This window comes from Raphanus sativus, chromosome 6 (genome assembly GCF_000801105.2).
Source record: "Raphanus sativus cultivar WK10039 chromosome 6, ASM80110v3, whole genome shotgun sequence".
Lineage (NCBI taxonomy): Eukaryota > Viridiplantae > Streptophyta > Magnoliopsida > Brassicales > Brassicaceae > Raphanus > Raphanus sativus.
The window spans coordinates 51,720,607-51,737,465 of NC_079516.1; the positions used below are offsets into that span (position 1 = coordinate 51,720,607).

Consider the following 16,859-nt stretch of genomic DNA (forward strand, 5'->3'; position numbering starts at 1 on the left):
ATATATTTATACATTTAAGATGAAAAACTGAATTGATGCGATAAACAATCTAATTGGATTATTAAAAATAAAAATAATTATACTTTAATATAAAAGAATATATGTCACCCTATCCACAAAATGAGTAATTAGACTATTCAATTTTATTATATATAAAATCAAAAGTAAAATAAAGAACATATTATTTTATAGTAATGTGTATTTATTTTATACATATAAATTAAAGGATGCTTCAAACCGTACCAATATTTATTTATTTTGTAAAAAATATATTTATGAGATTTCAAAAAATTATTGTTATATTTATTTATGTATTATGAATAGACCAACACTTAAGTTTTTTATTTGATTTTCAAAAATATATATAATATTATTACTAAATATATATATATATATATACATATCTAAGGGAAAATCAATCCAAATTAAAATCACAAATTATTCATAATTTTAATATATTTAGAACAAAAATACCATGGTTGAATTCGAAGAATTTGATGATATCTAATACACTAAAGTGATAATCAAACTAATCATATATTACATATCCAAAATCACACATCTAAGTAAAACAATATGATATGATTTAAATAAATTATAGAATAATCAGAATTAAAACTAAATTACTAATAAATTATTACAAATATTTACTTTATAAATATTTATACCCGTGCATGAGCACGGGAAAATCACCTAGTTTTTACATATATTAAATAACGCATTAAAATTTGATTGTAAACGAATTGTTTTTTGTAAATAACAATTTTCTATAAATTTTAGCCAATAGAAATTTAATAGACTTTATTAACTTTTTTTCAGTTTGTAAATTTTCATTAAATAATATACTCCCTCTGTTTTTTATTGTAGGTAGTTTTAGCAAAAATAGTTTGTTTTATAATGTAAGTAGTTTACATATTTCAATGTAACTTTTCATTTATTGGATATTGTATGACCAATGAAATAATGCTAGGTTTTTAATAATTGGTTGAACTGATTGATTAAATAATTTTGTTTTAAAAAATAACAACTCTGTTATGAATATTATGTTTATGGATGTCCAGCCCATTAGATATTTACTTGTAATCTTGGCCCGTTTATGGCCCATTGTATTTAGGCCCATGTCGCCGTGTATTTCCTATATAAGGAACACTTTGATTCAATAATAAAACACAGTTTCACAACACGTTATCAGCACGAAACTCTGAAATCCCGAGCTACCTCAAAAACCCTAATTGACGGCGCCACTTCAAACAGTTCGTTCTCTTCAACCGTAAGGATCCAGACGACGAGCCACATATCAAATTGAAGCTCTTGACGAGACGAATCCAACGCCGTCAGCCTCGACTCTATCTGACGTCGGACGCGCTCTCAATCGCTATTCTAAGACGCGCCGTCAAGTGACCTAAAACCCTAATTTCGGCTGCAACTTCAAACTGTCATATCTCTCTAACCGTAAGGACTCAGATGACGATCAACCTATCAATTTGAAGATCTCGACGAGAAGAATCCAGTGCCGCAAACGTCACATCAATCCGATTTCAGACGCGCGCTCACCTCCCGTTTTAAGCTGTGCCGTCAAAACCCTAATCCATCTACGATCTCTCTTTCTCTTGGTGGTCCGGTTTCAGATCTTCTCTAAACAAAGGTAAACTGTCTGAAACTCTAAAAGAGAACACAAACAATCGAATTTGGTTTGATGTTAAAGGTTATGACAATTAAAATCTTGCAAAATCCCTAACAACCTAGATCAATAAGTCCAAACCCATCCATGAGTAAATCGGAGCTCTTAAACCTAAAGTTCGATATGAGATTGTTAATCAATTAAAATCACAGCCTCAATGGCTTGCTGAATCTCGAAAACATCATTGATCTGAATGATCAAATCGATTTTAAACTTTGAAGTTGATCATCTCCTAAAACATAATTATGATCGATTTCTTATAAATCCTAGAAACTTACTATAAAAAAAAACTTTATGATTTCAGAATATTTCTAGAAAATGAAATTTTCTATTTTTAGAAATTTACTATAAAAGGAAACTTTCTATTTTCTGAAACTTACTGTAAAAGGAAACTTTCTATTTTCTGAAACTTACTATAAAAGGAAACTTACTATAAAAGGAAACTTTCTATTTTTAGAAACTTACTATAAAATGAAACTTTCTATTTTTAGAAACTTACTATAAAGGGAAACTTTCTATTTTCAGAAAATTTATATTTTCAGAAACGTTCTATAAAAAGAAAAACTTTATATTTTAGACATATATCTAAGCCGTGTGACTTGTTTATTAGGAAATCATTAACTCGATTGTTTGCTTGATCACACGATTTATATGATTGATTTTCTTATAAAGATTGAGTGATATACAATATGAGATGTCGAAAATCAACTTGGATTATGCTGTCCTAAATCTCTAAAGAGATAATCATTTAAAATGGGCACTAGATACCGAGGTTATCCTAAAGTCAAAAGGACTTGGTGAATGAATCACAGAAGGCGATATTGCCAAACGAGAAAGATTGATACGTGGCAATATTAGTTATTAGCCACCATCTAAATGAGAGTCTAAAGAAATCAGTACCCCAGTAAAGAAAATCCACTAGAACTTTGGACCGCCTTACAGCGGAGATATGATCACCATAAAACGGTGCTATTACCAAAGGATAAAAATTTGAGTGGAAGAACCTGAGATTTCAATACTATAAGTCTGTGGATGAATACAACTCGGTTCTGTTTAAGATAGTTTCAATGTTGAAACAATGTGGTGAAGAAGTAACTGAACAAGACTTTCTCTAATGTGTTACTGCAACAGCAGTATAGAGAAAGAGGTTTCACCACCTATACTGATTTGATCTCCTATTTACTATTGGCTGAGACCAATAATGAGTTATTAATGAGAAACAGTGAGATGAGACCTCCTGGTACAAAATCATTACCCGACATTTCTAGGCTGACTTTGGAGCCTAAGAAAGAAAGTAATCTCGTCCAGCACAACAACCATTCCGGCCCTAGCCGTGGGAAAGGTTATGGACGAGGTCGTGACACATTTAAGACACATGGGCGAGGACGAGGCCGCAGTACCACACCCGGCTTTAGCCGTGGTCGAGGTCGAGGTCGAAGTGTGTCTTTTAAACCTTAAATAAAATCTTTTTTGTGTCAAAAATGTGGTATGGGTAATCACTGGGCAAATAATTGCCAAACTCCAAAGCACTTGTATGAGCTTTACATAGAGAGTTTGAAGAAAAATCCGGAAGCCAACATGGCTTACCGAGATGGTGAAGATGACATGGATCATGACCATACTGATCAAATAGAGTATGAAACTCATGAAAAAGAAAATGATCAGATGGATTATGAGACTTCAGATGCCTTGAAAAAAATCTCGACATCAAAACTCTATGATATGGATAAGAGTATATATGAGTTTATAAATAAGAGTATAGTCACTCGGCCAAGGCATTATATACACCTAATAAAAGACCCATTGAGTTATAAAGTTTTAAAAATAAATGGTTTCCGCATTGAACCAATGGGCAAAAGAAATATAAATTCCTTAAGATTATAAAGAAAGTAAAAATCACCCAAGGCATAAAAATGGTCCAGACTGTACTCCCAACTGATCTAAACTATGCTAAAAGATCAGTATGATAAAGGCAAAAAGGCCTAGGTAACCAGATAGGTTGACCACAAAATTTTATACACTTTATGGCATGACTGGACTAGCCATCCAGGTCTTTAAAATTGATGCAAAGATTGATATCGAAAAAGGCACAAAAGAGTTATCCCATAGAATCTCACGTTGTGTAACATGTACACAAGGGAAACTCAATAGGCTATAATGTTCCAAGCATCTAAAATATTTATAGCATGTTCATGAGGGGGAGAAATGACACTCCCGTGGTCCATGAACAACACTAAAAATCCGAGTGACATGGTCTATGACCATGATAGAACTTGGCCGAATTCTTTGTGATACAAAGATCACTAGCTAATGCTTGGGATCACATGGATTTACATGTAATAATAATATGCATCAAGCCATATAAAGTGAGCATAGATATTCCCATCTAAGAATGATAAAGGGTCATGATCCAGACATAGACCATCCTAAGAGATTATGTATAGACCACCACAATAATATGTGCCGTCTAGGATGGAACCTCATAAAAAGATGAGATAAGATTGGGAATATATGTTGGATATGAGAATGCTTTCTCCCACGATTTTATAAGAAACCTTGAGCCAAATATGGGTGATCAGATTAAGGTCAGGTTTACGGATTGCATGATTAAATCCGACTATCCAACATCAGGGGGAGAAAGAAATAAGCTGGTACAAGTATAAAGAAATGGAATGGTATTAACCATCCTTGTCTTGGCAAGATCCTCGGACCAGAGAATATGATTTAAGACGTCCAAAGAAAGATCATACAAAGCTAGCTAAAAGAATGCCAGACAAATTAGACCCGAAAAGAAAAGAAAAAGAATGACTAAGTCATACCAGCTTAAGCACCACGAAATTAATGTCCTAGAAGAGACATAATCAAGTTGCTATAGAGTCTAAAGATTGACCAATATGTTCCATAAGATAAGGAACCTCGGAAATAAAAAGAAAGGTGCAAATAAAAGACATATCTGAGGTCATAAGGGAAACCAGACCAGACATTTAGATAAGGCTGCGCAGCTGAACATCTAAGATACCAGACCATGTAGTTTGGGACGCCAAACTGCAAGGTAATAAAGGTTCTTAGTAAGAATGAAATCTCTAATCGATTAGTTCATGTCTGGAACATAATGGAACACTATAAAAGAAGTGTCGACACATACATACACAAAAGAAAAAGATGCATAAGAAAATAGCACTTGAGTTTAAAAGATATAAGCGAGGATCATAACCCACGAGAATACAAGAATGCATTCATAGACTAAAAGAAACTGTGGGGGTTTAAGAAAGATTCAAAGAATCTATAAAAGAGATGGGTGTATTGGCCATATATAGAAACACCATCTGATAAGATAAAACCAGTGAAAAATCGGTCCTGTGTGGGAAAGGAAAAGAAATCGTGAGACATGGACTAAGGTGTTCATATTCCTATTTAAAGCATTCAAGGAATGGCTTTATTACACAAGGATACTCACAAAGACCAAGGAACAGATTATAAGTAGATATACTCCTATGTGGTGGATGCTACTACAAATCCGAAAGTGATAAAGGTCTGGATATAAGAAAAGGGAAATGTAGTAAGCAGCATGATTGATCACTGGATAAAGAAATGATAAGAGTATCAGAAAGATGAGAAAAGAAATTCTCATAGAATAGTTTTGTTCCTAAGCTATTCATGGACTGAAACGAAAGGCAGCTGCATATAAAGCATATAATGCATGTAAAGGATAAGACTAAGTAATACTTAGTGAAAGGAGTTCTATAAGAACGTCCCTGAACACTCCATGCATATATTATGAAGGAAATTCCTTGTGTTCATACTTAAAGAAAGGATGATTAGATCGATTGATTCTTGGACAGGCTATGATAAGAATACAATGATCTATAGTGGAGATGATAGCCATGAATATGTATTGAGATCTATGATCCAAAGTACCAAGAATAGAATGTGATATGGTCAAAAGAGAATAAGAGGATGAATCCATCAGATTCACGACCAAAGACCCATATCAACTAGGATCACGTCCAACCTAGTTCGACCTTAATCATCTTGGTTCTAGTCCAGCCCGTTCTGATCCGTTCCCTTCGGTCTTGTCCGACCTGAAACGTCCATAGTAAAGGGAACGGCATATTGATCCAAAAGTGGCTTAGTTTTGATGAACATCAAATTATAGCATGATAGCCATTCATGAACAAGTTATGGACATATAATAAAGAAGGTTCATGAAGAGTTTGGTCAAAATCTATGAACGGGACACACAGAATGGACATAGCATGATCCGAGTAGATCATGGATATACTAAGGCATTCATGGTCGAAATTTATCTAAGAAAGATGGACCATGTAATCATCTCAGTCTCTTGTTCCGGCCCCGTTTCGGCTCGATCCCCTCGATCCTGTTCCGACTAAACCGGTTCCAGTGACCACTATATTCAAATCGTGGTATGGCTATGGACAAGGCATGTGTCCTTGGTCCAGGAAAGATTTTACATAAGTATTTTTAAGACTTATGCACATCCGACCAAAAGAAATGTATTGATATGATTGGCGCCTTGATATGGCAAGCCATACTAGGTCGGATAAGATTTATGGATATGTTCAGACCATAAGACATTGATACTAAAGCCATACACGTCCCCTGCCATAAGTGTTATTGGCACTTTACTTAGATAAATTTGGCATGTCCGAACATGAGACAATAGGACATGATCAATATATCCTAAGTTGCCTTCTAAGGAACTAAAAGTTTGAGATTGATTTATACTAACCAAACCCAAAAGAAAAGGGACTATTTGGTTTTAATAAATGTTACAGGTTTATACAAGGTCTCAAACAGGTTATACACATTTGGAGAATGATGAAGAAGCACAAAGTACTACAAGTTCAGTCATGAGAAATGTTAGCCGACTTCTTCACCATGTCTACACCAACTACACATCTATGAAGTCTACCTATCCGTTTGGGACGTGGCAACAGAAGGACCAGTTCAAGACTTGGCGCCCATGAAGCTAAACCATCAAATTGTCCATGCGCCAGACTTGAAGAACGGAGGTCCAGAACATGGGGAGTAGTGTGTGTTGTACTCTTTTTCCTTCACTTCGGTTTTGTCCCACTGGGTTTTCCGAGTAAGGTTTTAATGAGGCAACATTAAGCACACTACAAGCTCTATATGGTTCTGGCATCCAAGGGGGAGTGTTATGAATATTATGTTTATGGATGTCCAGCCCATTAGATATTTACTTGTAATCTTGGCCCGTTTATGGCCCATTGTATTTAGGCCCATGTCGCCGTGTATTTCCTATATAAGGAACACTTTGATTCAATAATAAAACACAGTTTCACAACAAACTCCTAAATATTTGTGCTTTTAACCAAAACTACTTACAATTAAAAACAGAGGGAGTATTGAAAAGGTATAAAAATATGTTTTTGAAACAATTTTTTTTCTGGAAGAATATGGAGATTTATGTGATTTTCCAAAATCAACCGAACGATAGGTCAAAGTAATATCAAAGTGAATTTTTGTGCCAAACAAGTATATCTCCTTATTGTCTACGTGGTAAAGCGGTGTAATCTAGGGGTGGGCATTTCGGTTTAGTTTCGGGTTCGGTTTGGTTTGGTTTGGTTTGGATAATTTGGGTTTTATAAAACTCAAACCAATTAAAATCAAAGTAGCTTTGGTTTGGGTTCGGTTTGGGTTTAATTCGGTTCGGTTCAGTTTGGTTTGGTTTAGATTTAGTTCGGTTTACATTATTATGGTCTAGTTTGGTTCGGTGTAGTTCGGTTGGTTATAAAATATGAAGGCATCAGTTTTATACTTTTATTAAAAAATAATCAACTCATAAATGATAGAGTGAGAATATAAAAACTTATGTTACATGATTTTATATATAATAGTATTATTTGAATCGTATTTATATTTTTTAAAGATATGAAAGTTATGAAAAAATAAAAAACGAAACTTTAACTAAAATTTACAATATGTTAATACATATATATATCATATATATTTTTACTATATATATATTGGATTATCGGTTTGGTTCGGTTTAAACCCGAACCAAACCAAACCGTTCGGGTTGAGTAAAACATGAACCAATTGAATTACATTAAAAACACGGTTTGGTTTGGTTCGGTGTAACTTCAGTTTGGTTGGTTCGGTTCGGTTTGGATTTTTTGTCAACCCCTAATGTAATCTATTAGAAATGGTAAACAGTAAAATCAAACTTTAGACGGACAAGTTTGACTCCAAGCGTTCAAAGAGATCCAACCAAACATAGTAAATTAAAAATCCCCACCATTCAAAGAATCAAAGTCTTAACTAACAAATATACACAAAACAATAATATATGCGTGTAGTGCCTATATGTAAAAGTTCTAATTGCATTTTTCGAGTAAAACGTTCTGAATTATTAATATGTAATTTAGTAGGGTTCGCTAACTGGTCATATATAAAACAAAACCGTTGATGATGATTGACGACCATCATAACGTTGTATAATTGTTACTGTCAATGTCAACCATCATCATCACCACCACCATTTCTTGCGGCTGCTACTCTTCTAATTATAGTTCACGAGACAAATCACAGCTTAAGATAATCGCATAATGTGAATAATTAAAACTAAGATTCTTTCTTATATAGTTTTTAAGTTAATTAATTACTTTTTTTCTGCAAACCGACGACGTAAAGTAGCATCACATATGCTTAGTGCCGCTACAAGATTAATTAGTAAACGTTTTTATATTCTTTTGATATTGCTCATACATGCACTATATATTAAGAAGGAATCTATTAAAAGCGACGTCTTAACCAGTTATTCGTTATTTACTTATTCTACACTATCATTTCTTCTATCAATCATATATAATTTTATCTTAGATGCATGAACAATGCCATGAAAAATTAAGTGATTAAATTTCAAGAACCAACCAATAATGTTCATACAGTTTATCACTTTGAGAACAATGCAACGTTCGAGCGTGATAAATTCCCTAAAGTATACACAGAGACAGAGAACTAATCCATTATGCACGTACTAGAAACCTTAACTAAGATGTGACTAAACCGCGCAGATTGCGACGTAACTTGGACATAACAGAAGCAGCCGGCCACAGCAGATCTTTAGGGATTCGCGTATAATTTCATTTTCCAGTAATGGTATAAATCTAATGGAACATCTCTTCAGCAAGTGTATTTAAACTATACTGTGCTATTACTATGAACACAAGAACATAAAATATTATGAAATCATTTAAGAGGGGGATTATGCGGATCAGATTCATATGTTATACATTCATTTACAGTCTTGGGTATAGCATATTCCAACTCCCAAGCACATGCAACTGTCTCTCTCTCTGTCTCACTCAAAATTCAACAAAAACATTAAAAAGTCAACCTATAGTTGTTTAGTTGTTAAGAAATATATAATTTTGTTAGTTGTATTGTAAATTTAAGTAATATATTTAGATCTAAATTATTTGTAGATAATACACATAGTAGATCTACAAACATGAATTGCTAAATTTTTAGAGATGCGAAGATACATTATTTCCATGTGGCATAGACCAATAAATCTAGAAATGTTTAGCAATAATTTGTTTTTTTTTTCCACCAACTAGCCGTTCTTAGATATACCATAACATGTGTTACAAAAAAAAAAATATACCATAAGATTTTGTCTTCTAATTTTTTATTTTTGTGTTTTTGCTGAGGAAAAGTATTGGGATTTATTTATCTCAAATTTCTGTTTAATGTAAGAACATACATGCTATGGAAATACTATAGTTTCTTTGAAGATTTACTACTTTAGTCTTTAGAGAAAATGAGCCCAACTAATTTTGATATGGCCAACTATTACTTCAATAATGATTTCTATTTAAGGAAACATGAGTTATATTCATATTTAATTCCATAATCACCTTAGTACATGTGTATTCATATTGCATCTTCTGCATAACATGTTTAGTATCACCGTCTGTTGCATTAAAAATGAAAAAGATATCGCAGCCTGAGCTCTTAAGGAACTGTATCTTGAAAATCAATCATGTGTCAGAGCCACCCAAAAAAGTCTAAACACAGAAAGAAAAATAGAATAATCTCACTTGGGTTTGACCTTAACATTCACAAAAATATCCACTTATATAAATACTCAGCTCATAATCCAGATTCCTGCACAACTTGGTTATCAACAATTGGTTAATTAAGTAACCAAACAAAAACAAAAAATGGCTCTAGAACCAAACTTCCTTCTCTCATGGGTCTTCTTATGCATAGCTGCAACAATCTCCAGCACACTTTTCTTCTTCCGCAAGAAACCTCACAAGTTCACATCAAAGAAGCTGCAGCAGCACAAGAAGAAGCTTCCTCCTGGAGAAATGGGGCTTCCATGGATGGGCGAAACAATGGAGTTCTACAAAGCTCAGAAAAACAACAGATTGTTTGAGGATTTCGTAAATCCAAGAATCATCAAACATGGAAACATCTTCAAGACAAAAATCATGGGATCACCAACAATAGTAGTCAATGGAGCTGAAGCCAATAGACTAATATTGTCTAATGAGTTTAGCTTAGTGGTGAGCTCATGGCCTTCTTCTTCTGTTCAGCTAATGGGCATGAACTGCATCATGGCTAAGCAAGGCGAGAAGCATCGAGTCCTTAGAGGGATTGTAGCTAATAGCCTTAGCTACAATGGGTTAGAGTCCTTAGTACCTAAGCTATGTGACACCGTTCGATCTCATCTTGAAACCGAATGGAGAGGCAAGGAAGAGATTAGTCTCTACCGTTCAACAAAAGCTCTCACGTTTACTGTAGTCTTTGAGTGTTTGTATGGGATCAAAGTGGAGCTTGGGATGTTGGAGATCTTTGAGAGGGTTCTAGAAGGAGTTTTCGCTTTGCCTGTTGAGTTCCCTTGTTCTAGTTTTGGTAGAGCGAAGAAAGCTAGGCTGGAGATAGGGACATTGCTGGTTGAGAAGGTTAGGGAGAAGAAAAGAGAAATGGAACAAGAAGAAGCTGAGAGACAAAACACAACACTATTCTCAAGGCTAGTGCAAGGGTTGATCAAAGGAGAGATAACAGAAGAAGAGGTTGTAGATAATATGGTTTTGCTAGTGTTTGCAGCTCATGACACAACCTCTTACGCCATGGCCATGACTTTCAAGATGTTAGCTCAGCACCCAACTTGCCGTGACACTCTCCTCCAAGGTAAGTAACAAACAAAAGAAAGAATCTCATAACATATAAGCAAAGACAAAATCATAATCAACTCTTCTTGATTCATCTCAGAACATGTTCAAATAAAAGCAAACAAAGGGGAAGGAGAGTACCTGACGGTGGAAGATGTGAAGAAGATGAAGTATAGCTGGCAAGTTGTTCGTGAAACAATGAGATTATCCCCTCCAATCTTTGGTTCCTTCAGAAAAGCAGTTGCTGATATTGACTATGGAGGTTTCACAATCCCTAAAGGCTGGAAGGTAAAACACATCATCTCTATTAGATCCTTTCCAGTCTCTAAAATCTAGAAAATACTAATGAAACACCTTCTGGTTTTGCGTGCAGATACTTTGGACAACATATGGAACTCATTACAATCCTGAGATTTTTGAAGATCCAATGAGTTTTAATCCATCAAGGTTTGATAAGCCAGTACAAGCATATACATATCTTCCATTTGGAGGAGGACCAAGGCTTTGTGCAGGTCACCAACTAGCAAAAGTCAGCATCCTCGTTTTCTTGCATTTCGTTGTGACACGTTATGATTGGTCCTTAGTCCATCCAGATGAGACAATCAGCATGGATCCTCTCCCGTTTCCATCACTAGGAATGCCAATCAAAATATCTCCCAAGGTGTCATGATAGGATGAACAGAGCCATGAGTATGTTGTAGTCTGTATGTATGCAAAATATTCAAAAACAAATATTTGTTCATTTGAAACACAATATTATATGAAACTGATTCAATTTATTGTCTTCCATGTTCTGTTTCTGAGAGTTGCTGTCTTTAAACGCTGTCATGGCTTGCTTTTTCCACAGCGAACCAACTAGTCAAAACAACTGTGTGCACATCTACTTCTTTGGTCCATCAGTCATTCTTTTTTTTTCCTCTCACCTACTCTTCAAACTTTTCATCCTAGTTTATACCTTTTCCTCTTCTTTATCTTCTTTGTGTGTTTGAACAATGACATTGCAACTAAAATATAAAGTAACCTTCTAGATAGCTCGAGTCTGTGAACGCAGTTGCTCTTTACGCCGGCAAAAGATTCAAACCGTAGAAGCTCGAAGTAAAGAGAGCTTTAGCATACCAGAAGAGGAATGGAAAAGGTAGGTGAATACGAGGAGGAGAAGACCATTGGAGAAGTAAGCAGCTCAACTGAGGAGAAAAGGAGTGATAAGGAAGATGAAAGGATCAGGGATACACCAGTAGAAGGCTCTAAGGATCCATCTGACTCACAGACTGTTAACTTTGAAGATCATGATGTCGGTGAATATGAAATGGAAGACGAGGAAGTTCTAGAGCTTTTTAGACGTAATAGCGGCCTGAGACCAAAGGTAGCGGAGAACAACAGCTTCCCATATCTGAACAAGTCTGAAGAGATGGTTCTACAGTTCCAAGAAGACACTCCTGCAGAAACAGAGCAAGCAAATGTAGAGTTCCATAGTACGAATGATAGCAGCGAGATTGCCGATCTAGGCGCAGAGGATTTAAATTCTTCTGTAATACTTGAAGGAGTCAGGTCATCATCAGATTCAAAAGATGATATTGATGACTCATCCAGTGACTCTGACCTTTCCAGTTATTACTTTGACGGGTCTTTACTACCCCTTTCAGCTCATGTGGAAGAACCTGCAACCCATCAAGATGAAAACCAGGTTTGCAAATCTCTCTCTCTCTCTCTCTCTCTCTCTCTCTATAAGCAACAAATCAGTTGTAGCTCTCGTCTGTTTACTAAGACACTATATATTTTTCAGATGCCTTTACTGCGCCTTAACCAACGCGTGCAGCAACTAACTTCGTGGAGGAACTGCTGCGGACTCCTTGAGCTTCTCCGGGCTGCTGATTCATAGAAAAAAGGCACCAGGAGAAGTTGACCTAGAGCAAATCAAGAGTTTGGTCTTTTGCTAACTAATCCTAATCTGCAATGAATAGATCTTTGCAGTAAACAAGATATAAAAGCATAAGCACTATAGTACTACATCCAGATGCCAGAGCCACATATTCATATGGTTTCCTACTAGTAAGGTGTTCATGTTCTTCATTTTCTTGGCTTTACAGTTTACAAACAATGCTTAGGATCTGCATTCCGTACTGTCAGAAAACTATTAGCAACAAGTTTCTCTTTGTGATTCAGTTAATAGAACCTAGTTGTGATGATAGAGCGAGGTCAAATGCATTCATCGCCTAAAAGCCAACGATTCATTAAACAAACAAACAAACAAACAAAACATATCCAACAATGAAAAACATCACCAAACTCGAAATCAAAGCCAGGCAAAACCATGGCATCTATATGACTGCGAAACTGCAAAAAGTTAAACCTCTCAATATTATTGAATCATGTACGTTTAGAGTAGCATACAAACACTGTCGCTGCAACCAAACCCAAAGCTCCAACCGAACCAGCAGCAACAACTGGCCAATGCAATTGTCCTTCCAAGGAGCATTTCTGGCCACCATCCTTTATGTCTCTGACTCCATTAGTAGGCTCCATGATCCTCTCGTTCAACACAAGCAGTGTTTTCTCAGCTTCACCCACCTTCTTCAACAACTCCTCCTTCCTCAGCTCCAAATCCTTTTCCTTTATCTGCGACTCACTCAAATCTTCCTCTATTAGCTTCTTCTCTACCTCCAATCTCTCCAGCTCCATCATACCCTTCACTAAACCCATTTTAAAGTCAGAGACTTTCCTCTTCAGCTCCTCGATCTCTCCCTCTTTCTCGTTACCCTTCTCCCTCATCTCCTCCTCTACCCTAACTTTCTTGCTCCTCTCCTCCATCAACCTCACTTCCAAAACCCCTACTTTCCTCTCCAAGTCCCTACCTTTCTTCTCCATCTAACTCCCCGCTTCCTTCTCACACCTCTCAAAGCTCTCTCCTTTCTCCATCAGCTCTCTCTTCAGCTCCTCCAACTCCAGCTCCCTCTCGTCTCCGTCTCTCAACGCGTTGACGAGATCTTCCTGAATCTTCTCCACCTCGCTCTCGAGCTCCACGGCTCGAGCCGACACAGTCTCTAAACCCTTCTTCTCTTCCTCTAGCTGCTTGATATCCGTCTCCATCTCTTCGAAGCTCTGTTTCATCTCGGCTTCCACGCCTTTCATCTCCTCGATCTCTCCCGATAATCTCGCTGCCTTCTCCTTCAGTTCCCCATTCTCACGTGTCAATTCACGATTCTTCTTCTTCTCCTTCTCCGTTTCGTCGTTGACCATCGCCTTCTCAGCCCGATCGTCCATGGCGATCTCGTCCGCCGTTGACATTGATCTTTAGAAACAATGTACTTCGCGCAATGGAGTTTGAATATATCCAGTCATCAATAGGCCCAGGCCCATATATATCAAGCCCATTAGAATATAAACTAATTGCATTATTGATTATTTAGTCAGGTAGCATTAATTAACAGATTATTTTGTGGTTTTATATGATCAGATTTATTACAACCTTTACTTAACATATCCATGAATCTATGCGAGTCTTTTAAGAGTTTAAAGTATAACTAACAGCTTCATTTAATGGCAGCGAGAAGACTAGCTTTTATTTTATTTAGGTAATTATTTCTATACATTTTCTGAAACATTTATAGCGTGATCTTATTTATTGTGGTGTATATGGCAGCTCTAGTGACAAGTTACACGAATAAATAGATCGTCTTGTATGCGTACAATGAATATCACACATTCTTACAAAAAAAAATGAATATCACACATGAGCTAAGTCTTGGACAGATGGACAACGGATCTCAAATGTTCATCTTAAGCTAAATAAATGTTGACCGGATTGGAAATTTTGCATGTGATATGAGATCATTCAAATTTAAAATTGGGCCACGTATAACAACTTTAACTTGCTCAATATCATTAATGCCAAATCTCAAATGCAAGTGCTACCTCGTGATTCAATTTAATTTCTATATTGCCTCCAACTAAATACAACTACTATTAAGTTATGTCCACTCCCTACATTAGTAGTAATTATTTTTTGTCAATAAATACTATATATAGTAGTATGTGGCAATCGATACTTCTCATTACTACGAACCGGGTTAAATTAATCAGTACTTTGATTTTGTCTTACTGAAAGAGAAAGATTTCGACGAAAAAAAACTCAGATCTCTTTCCTCATATATCAAAGCTAAAAGCCATATCGAAAAGGAGTTAAAATGAAATTAAATAAAACACTTTCTTAATCGAAAGAAAGGAGAAGAAGAACAATCTTGGTGTCATCTTCAGCCTCCGAACTTCATATCTTGTTTATCTAAACGTTGGAGAAATGAAGTGAGGACTTTAATGGTTTTTATCTGACATTGTAGAGACATTATGTAACCAGCTGTCTCTTCAAATAGCGCGTCTACACCAAGCGCCGTTCCTCCTGGAATAATCCTCTGCAACACCTCAATCTTCTCCTTTACCTCTTCTTCTTCATCTTCTTCTTCACCGGACACACACACGCTTGTCTTAATCTGCGACAATTTCCTTTTGGTTCTGCGTTCAAAACCAGCGGCAGGTGATTTCACGGTGGCTGAGCACGACGGTGAAAGAGATATAGTGTTGTCAGGAGTTGCTAAAGCTTTCTCCATTGTGAGAGAGAGAGAGAGAGAGAGAGAGAGAGAGAGAGAGAGAGAGAGGAATGATATTTGAGAGAATAATGAAGTCTGGAAAGTGCATGTGTAAATGTATATTATATATATGAGTGATGATAGAATTAGTGGACAAGATGTTAACTGTTAAAATCTTTGACTGGTTCAATCCTACTCTTCTTTGGTTATAACCAAACCGAAAAGTCGTCCTGACCGAGCATTTGCAACCAAAAATAAAACAAAGAGCTTAATAAATCAAACCAAACCGATAATATATTGTCTCTAAAAACTCTTTTTTTTGTCAGGACGATTTCGGTTTGGTTTGTTTAAACTGAAATTTGATTAAAAATCTATATTTAGTAAACGAGAAATGGTTAATATTAAAAAAGCCCAAGAAGATTTATATAAGAAAGAATTTTTAAAAAGGTTAATATTTTCTTCAGAAAAAGTTAATATTGCCAACAAAACTGGTCCATTCGTACGGTTTATAGTAGTATATTTTATCATCCTCGTGTTTTGGATTGTGGGGGTTCTTTTTTCTTACACAGTTACATGGAGTTGGATCTTGCAAATGAGACTTGTTTTTTTTCACGCGCCATGTCGACAAATTTAGACTTTAGTGACCATGTCACTCAGTTAAGTGGATCATGCTCACATCTAAATTGGATTTTGTTAGTTTGATAAGTCGGTGTCACTCATTTAAGTGGATCACCCCCATTAATATAGTAAAGACTCAGCATAACTTTGTATTGTATAGGATATGTGTTGCTACAACAGACCGATTAAGTTTCAGCAAAGTGGCATTTTTATTGTATCAACCTTAAAAGTAACTTATTTTCTCACCTCTTCCGAAGTTTAACAGAATTTAAGGATTATAATTGTGTAAACTTGAATAGAATAAGATACTATATCATTTTTCAAGAAATAAGTTGATAAACCCTAATTCTAGCAAGTTGTAGTAGTAACTACGCAGGACAGTACGGACTAGACCATTAAGAAAAAAAAGAGACATCACGCGCGAGAAGGCAGCGGGTGGTGCGTGATTAGAAGGAGAATGAACCAGTTCGACATGTGCATAGGAACAAGGGAGTGAAGAATAGGGGACCTACACAGAAAGCCCAAAGAGAAGGCAAATGAGAGAGAGAGAAGCACAAGACATGTGCACTCACATGTAAATCTCCATCTTTCAAAGCCCCATCCCCATGTGCCCCTCTCTATATGCATACACCGATGATGATACAAGAGAATATATATACAGACTGTAATTGTAATATATTGAGGTGGATGAGATAGATCGAGATCAAATAGATACTCAACTCTAGTAAGAGATAGTGAGGTGGTTCGTGCAATGTAGGATCTAATCTACTACTTGCTCCTAAGATCCACAGGCATGGTGACCACATGGCACTC

General features: G+C 35.9%; 5 protein-coding genes across 5 annotated transcripts; 2 read left to right on the forward strand and 3 right to left on the reverse strand.

Annotated features, from left to right (window-relative positions):
• Positions 1–9,774: 9,774 nt before the first annotated feature.
• On the forward strand, positions 9,775–11,692 carry LOC108809901 (taxadiene 5-alpha hydroxylase). The gene is made up of 3 exons (XM_018582038.2): positions 9,775–10,867; positions 10,949–11,136; positions 11,222–11,692. The coding sequence occupies exons 1-3, from the start codon at positions 9,892–9,894 to the stop codon at positions 11,516–11,518; spliced, it is 1,461 nt and encodes a 486-aa protein (XP_018437540.2). The 5' UTR covers positions 9,775–9,891; the 3' UTR covers positions 11,519–11,692.
• Positions 11,693–11,810: 118 nt separating this feature from the next.
• Positions 11,811–12,727, forward strand: LOC108810953 (uncharacterized). Its single transcript, XM_018583022.2, has 2 exons — positions 11,811–12,532; positions 12,632–12,727. Exons 1-2 carry the CDS (start codon positions 11,975–11,977, stop codon positions 12,725–12,727), a joined length of 654 nt encoding a protein of 217 aa, XP_018438524.2. The 5' UTR covers positions 11,811–11,974.
• Positions 12,728–13,190: 463 nt separating this feature from the next.
• LOC130495441 (peroxisomal and mitochondrial division factor 1-like) lies at positions 13,191–13,713 on the reverse strand. Its single transcript, XM_056986814.1, has one exon. It carries the CDS (start codon positions 13,711–13,713, stop codon positions 13,216–13,218), a length of 498 nt encoding a protein of 165 aa, XP_056842794.1. The 3' UTR covers positions 13,191–13,215.
• On the reverse strand, positions 13,191–14,109 carry LOC108837712 (peroxisomal and mitochondrial division factor 1). Its single transcript, XM_018610734.2, has one exon. It carries the CDS (start codon positions 14,107–14,109, stop codon positions 13,714–13,716), a length of 396 nt encoding a protein of 131 aa, XP_018466236.2. The 3' UTR covers positions 13,191–13,713.
• Positions 14,110–14,900: 791 nt separating this feature from the next.
• LOC108809835 (transcription factor PAR1-like) lies at positions 14,901–15,510 on the reverse strand. The gene has a single exon (XM_056987830.1). The coding sequence runs from the start codon at positions 15,447–15,449 to the stop codon at positions 15,099–15,101; it is 351 nt and encodes a 116-aa protein (XP_056843810.1). The 5' UTR covers positions 15,450–15,510; the 3' UTR covers positions 14,901–15,098.
• Positions 15,511–16,859: the final 1,349 nt, after the last annotated feature.

Coding starts and splice junctions, on each gene's coding strand:
- LOC108837712 (XM_018610734.2), bottom strand. CDS start 14,109: ATGGACGATCGGGCTGAGAAGGCGATGGTCAACGACGAAACGGAGAAG.
- LOC130495441 (XM_056986814.1), bottom strand. CDS start 13,713: ATGGAGAAGAAAGGTAGGGACTTGGAGAGGAAAGTAGGGGTTTTGGAA.
- LOC108809901 (XM_018582038.2), top strand. CDS start 9,892: ATGGCTCTAGAACCAAACTTCCTTCTCTCATGGGTCTTCTTATGCATA. Junction 10,868..10,948: donor CCGTGACACTCTCCTCCAAG/GTAAGTAACAAA, acceptor GATTCATCTCAG/AACATGTTCAAATAAAAGCA. Junction 11,137..11,221: donor CAATCCCTAAAGGCTGGAAG/GTAAAACACATC, acceptor TTTTGCGTGCAG/ATACTTTGGACAACATATGG.
- LOC108810953 (XM_018583022.2), top strand. CDS start 11,975: ATGGAAAAGGTAGGTGAATACGAGGAGGAGAAGACCATTGGAGAAGTA. Junction 12,533..12,631: donor CCCATCAAGATGAAAACCAG/GTTTGCAAATCT, acceptor TATATTTTTCAG/ATGCCTTTACTGCGCCTTAA.
- LOC108809835 (XM_056987830.1), bottom strand. CDS start 15,449: ATGGAGAAAGCTTTAGCAACTCCTGACAACACTATATCTCTTTCACCG.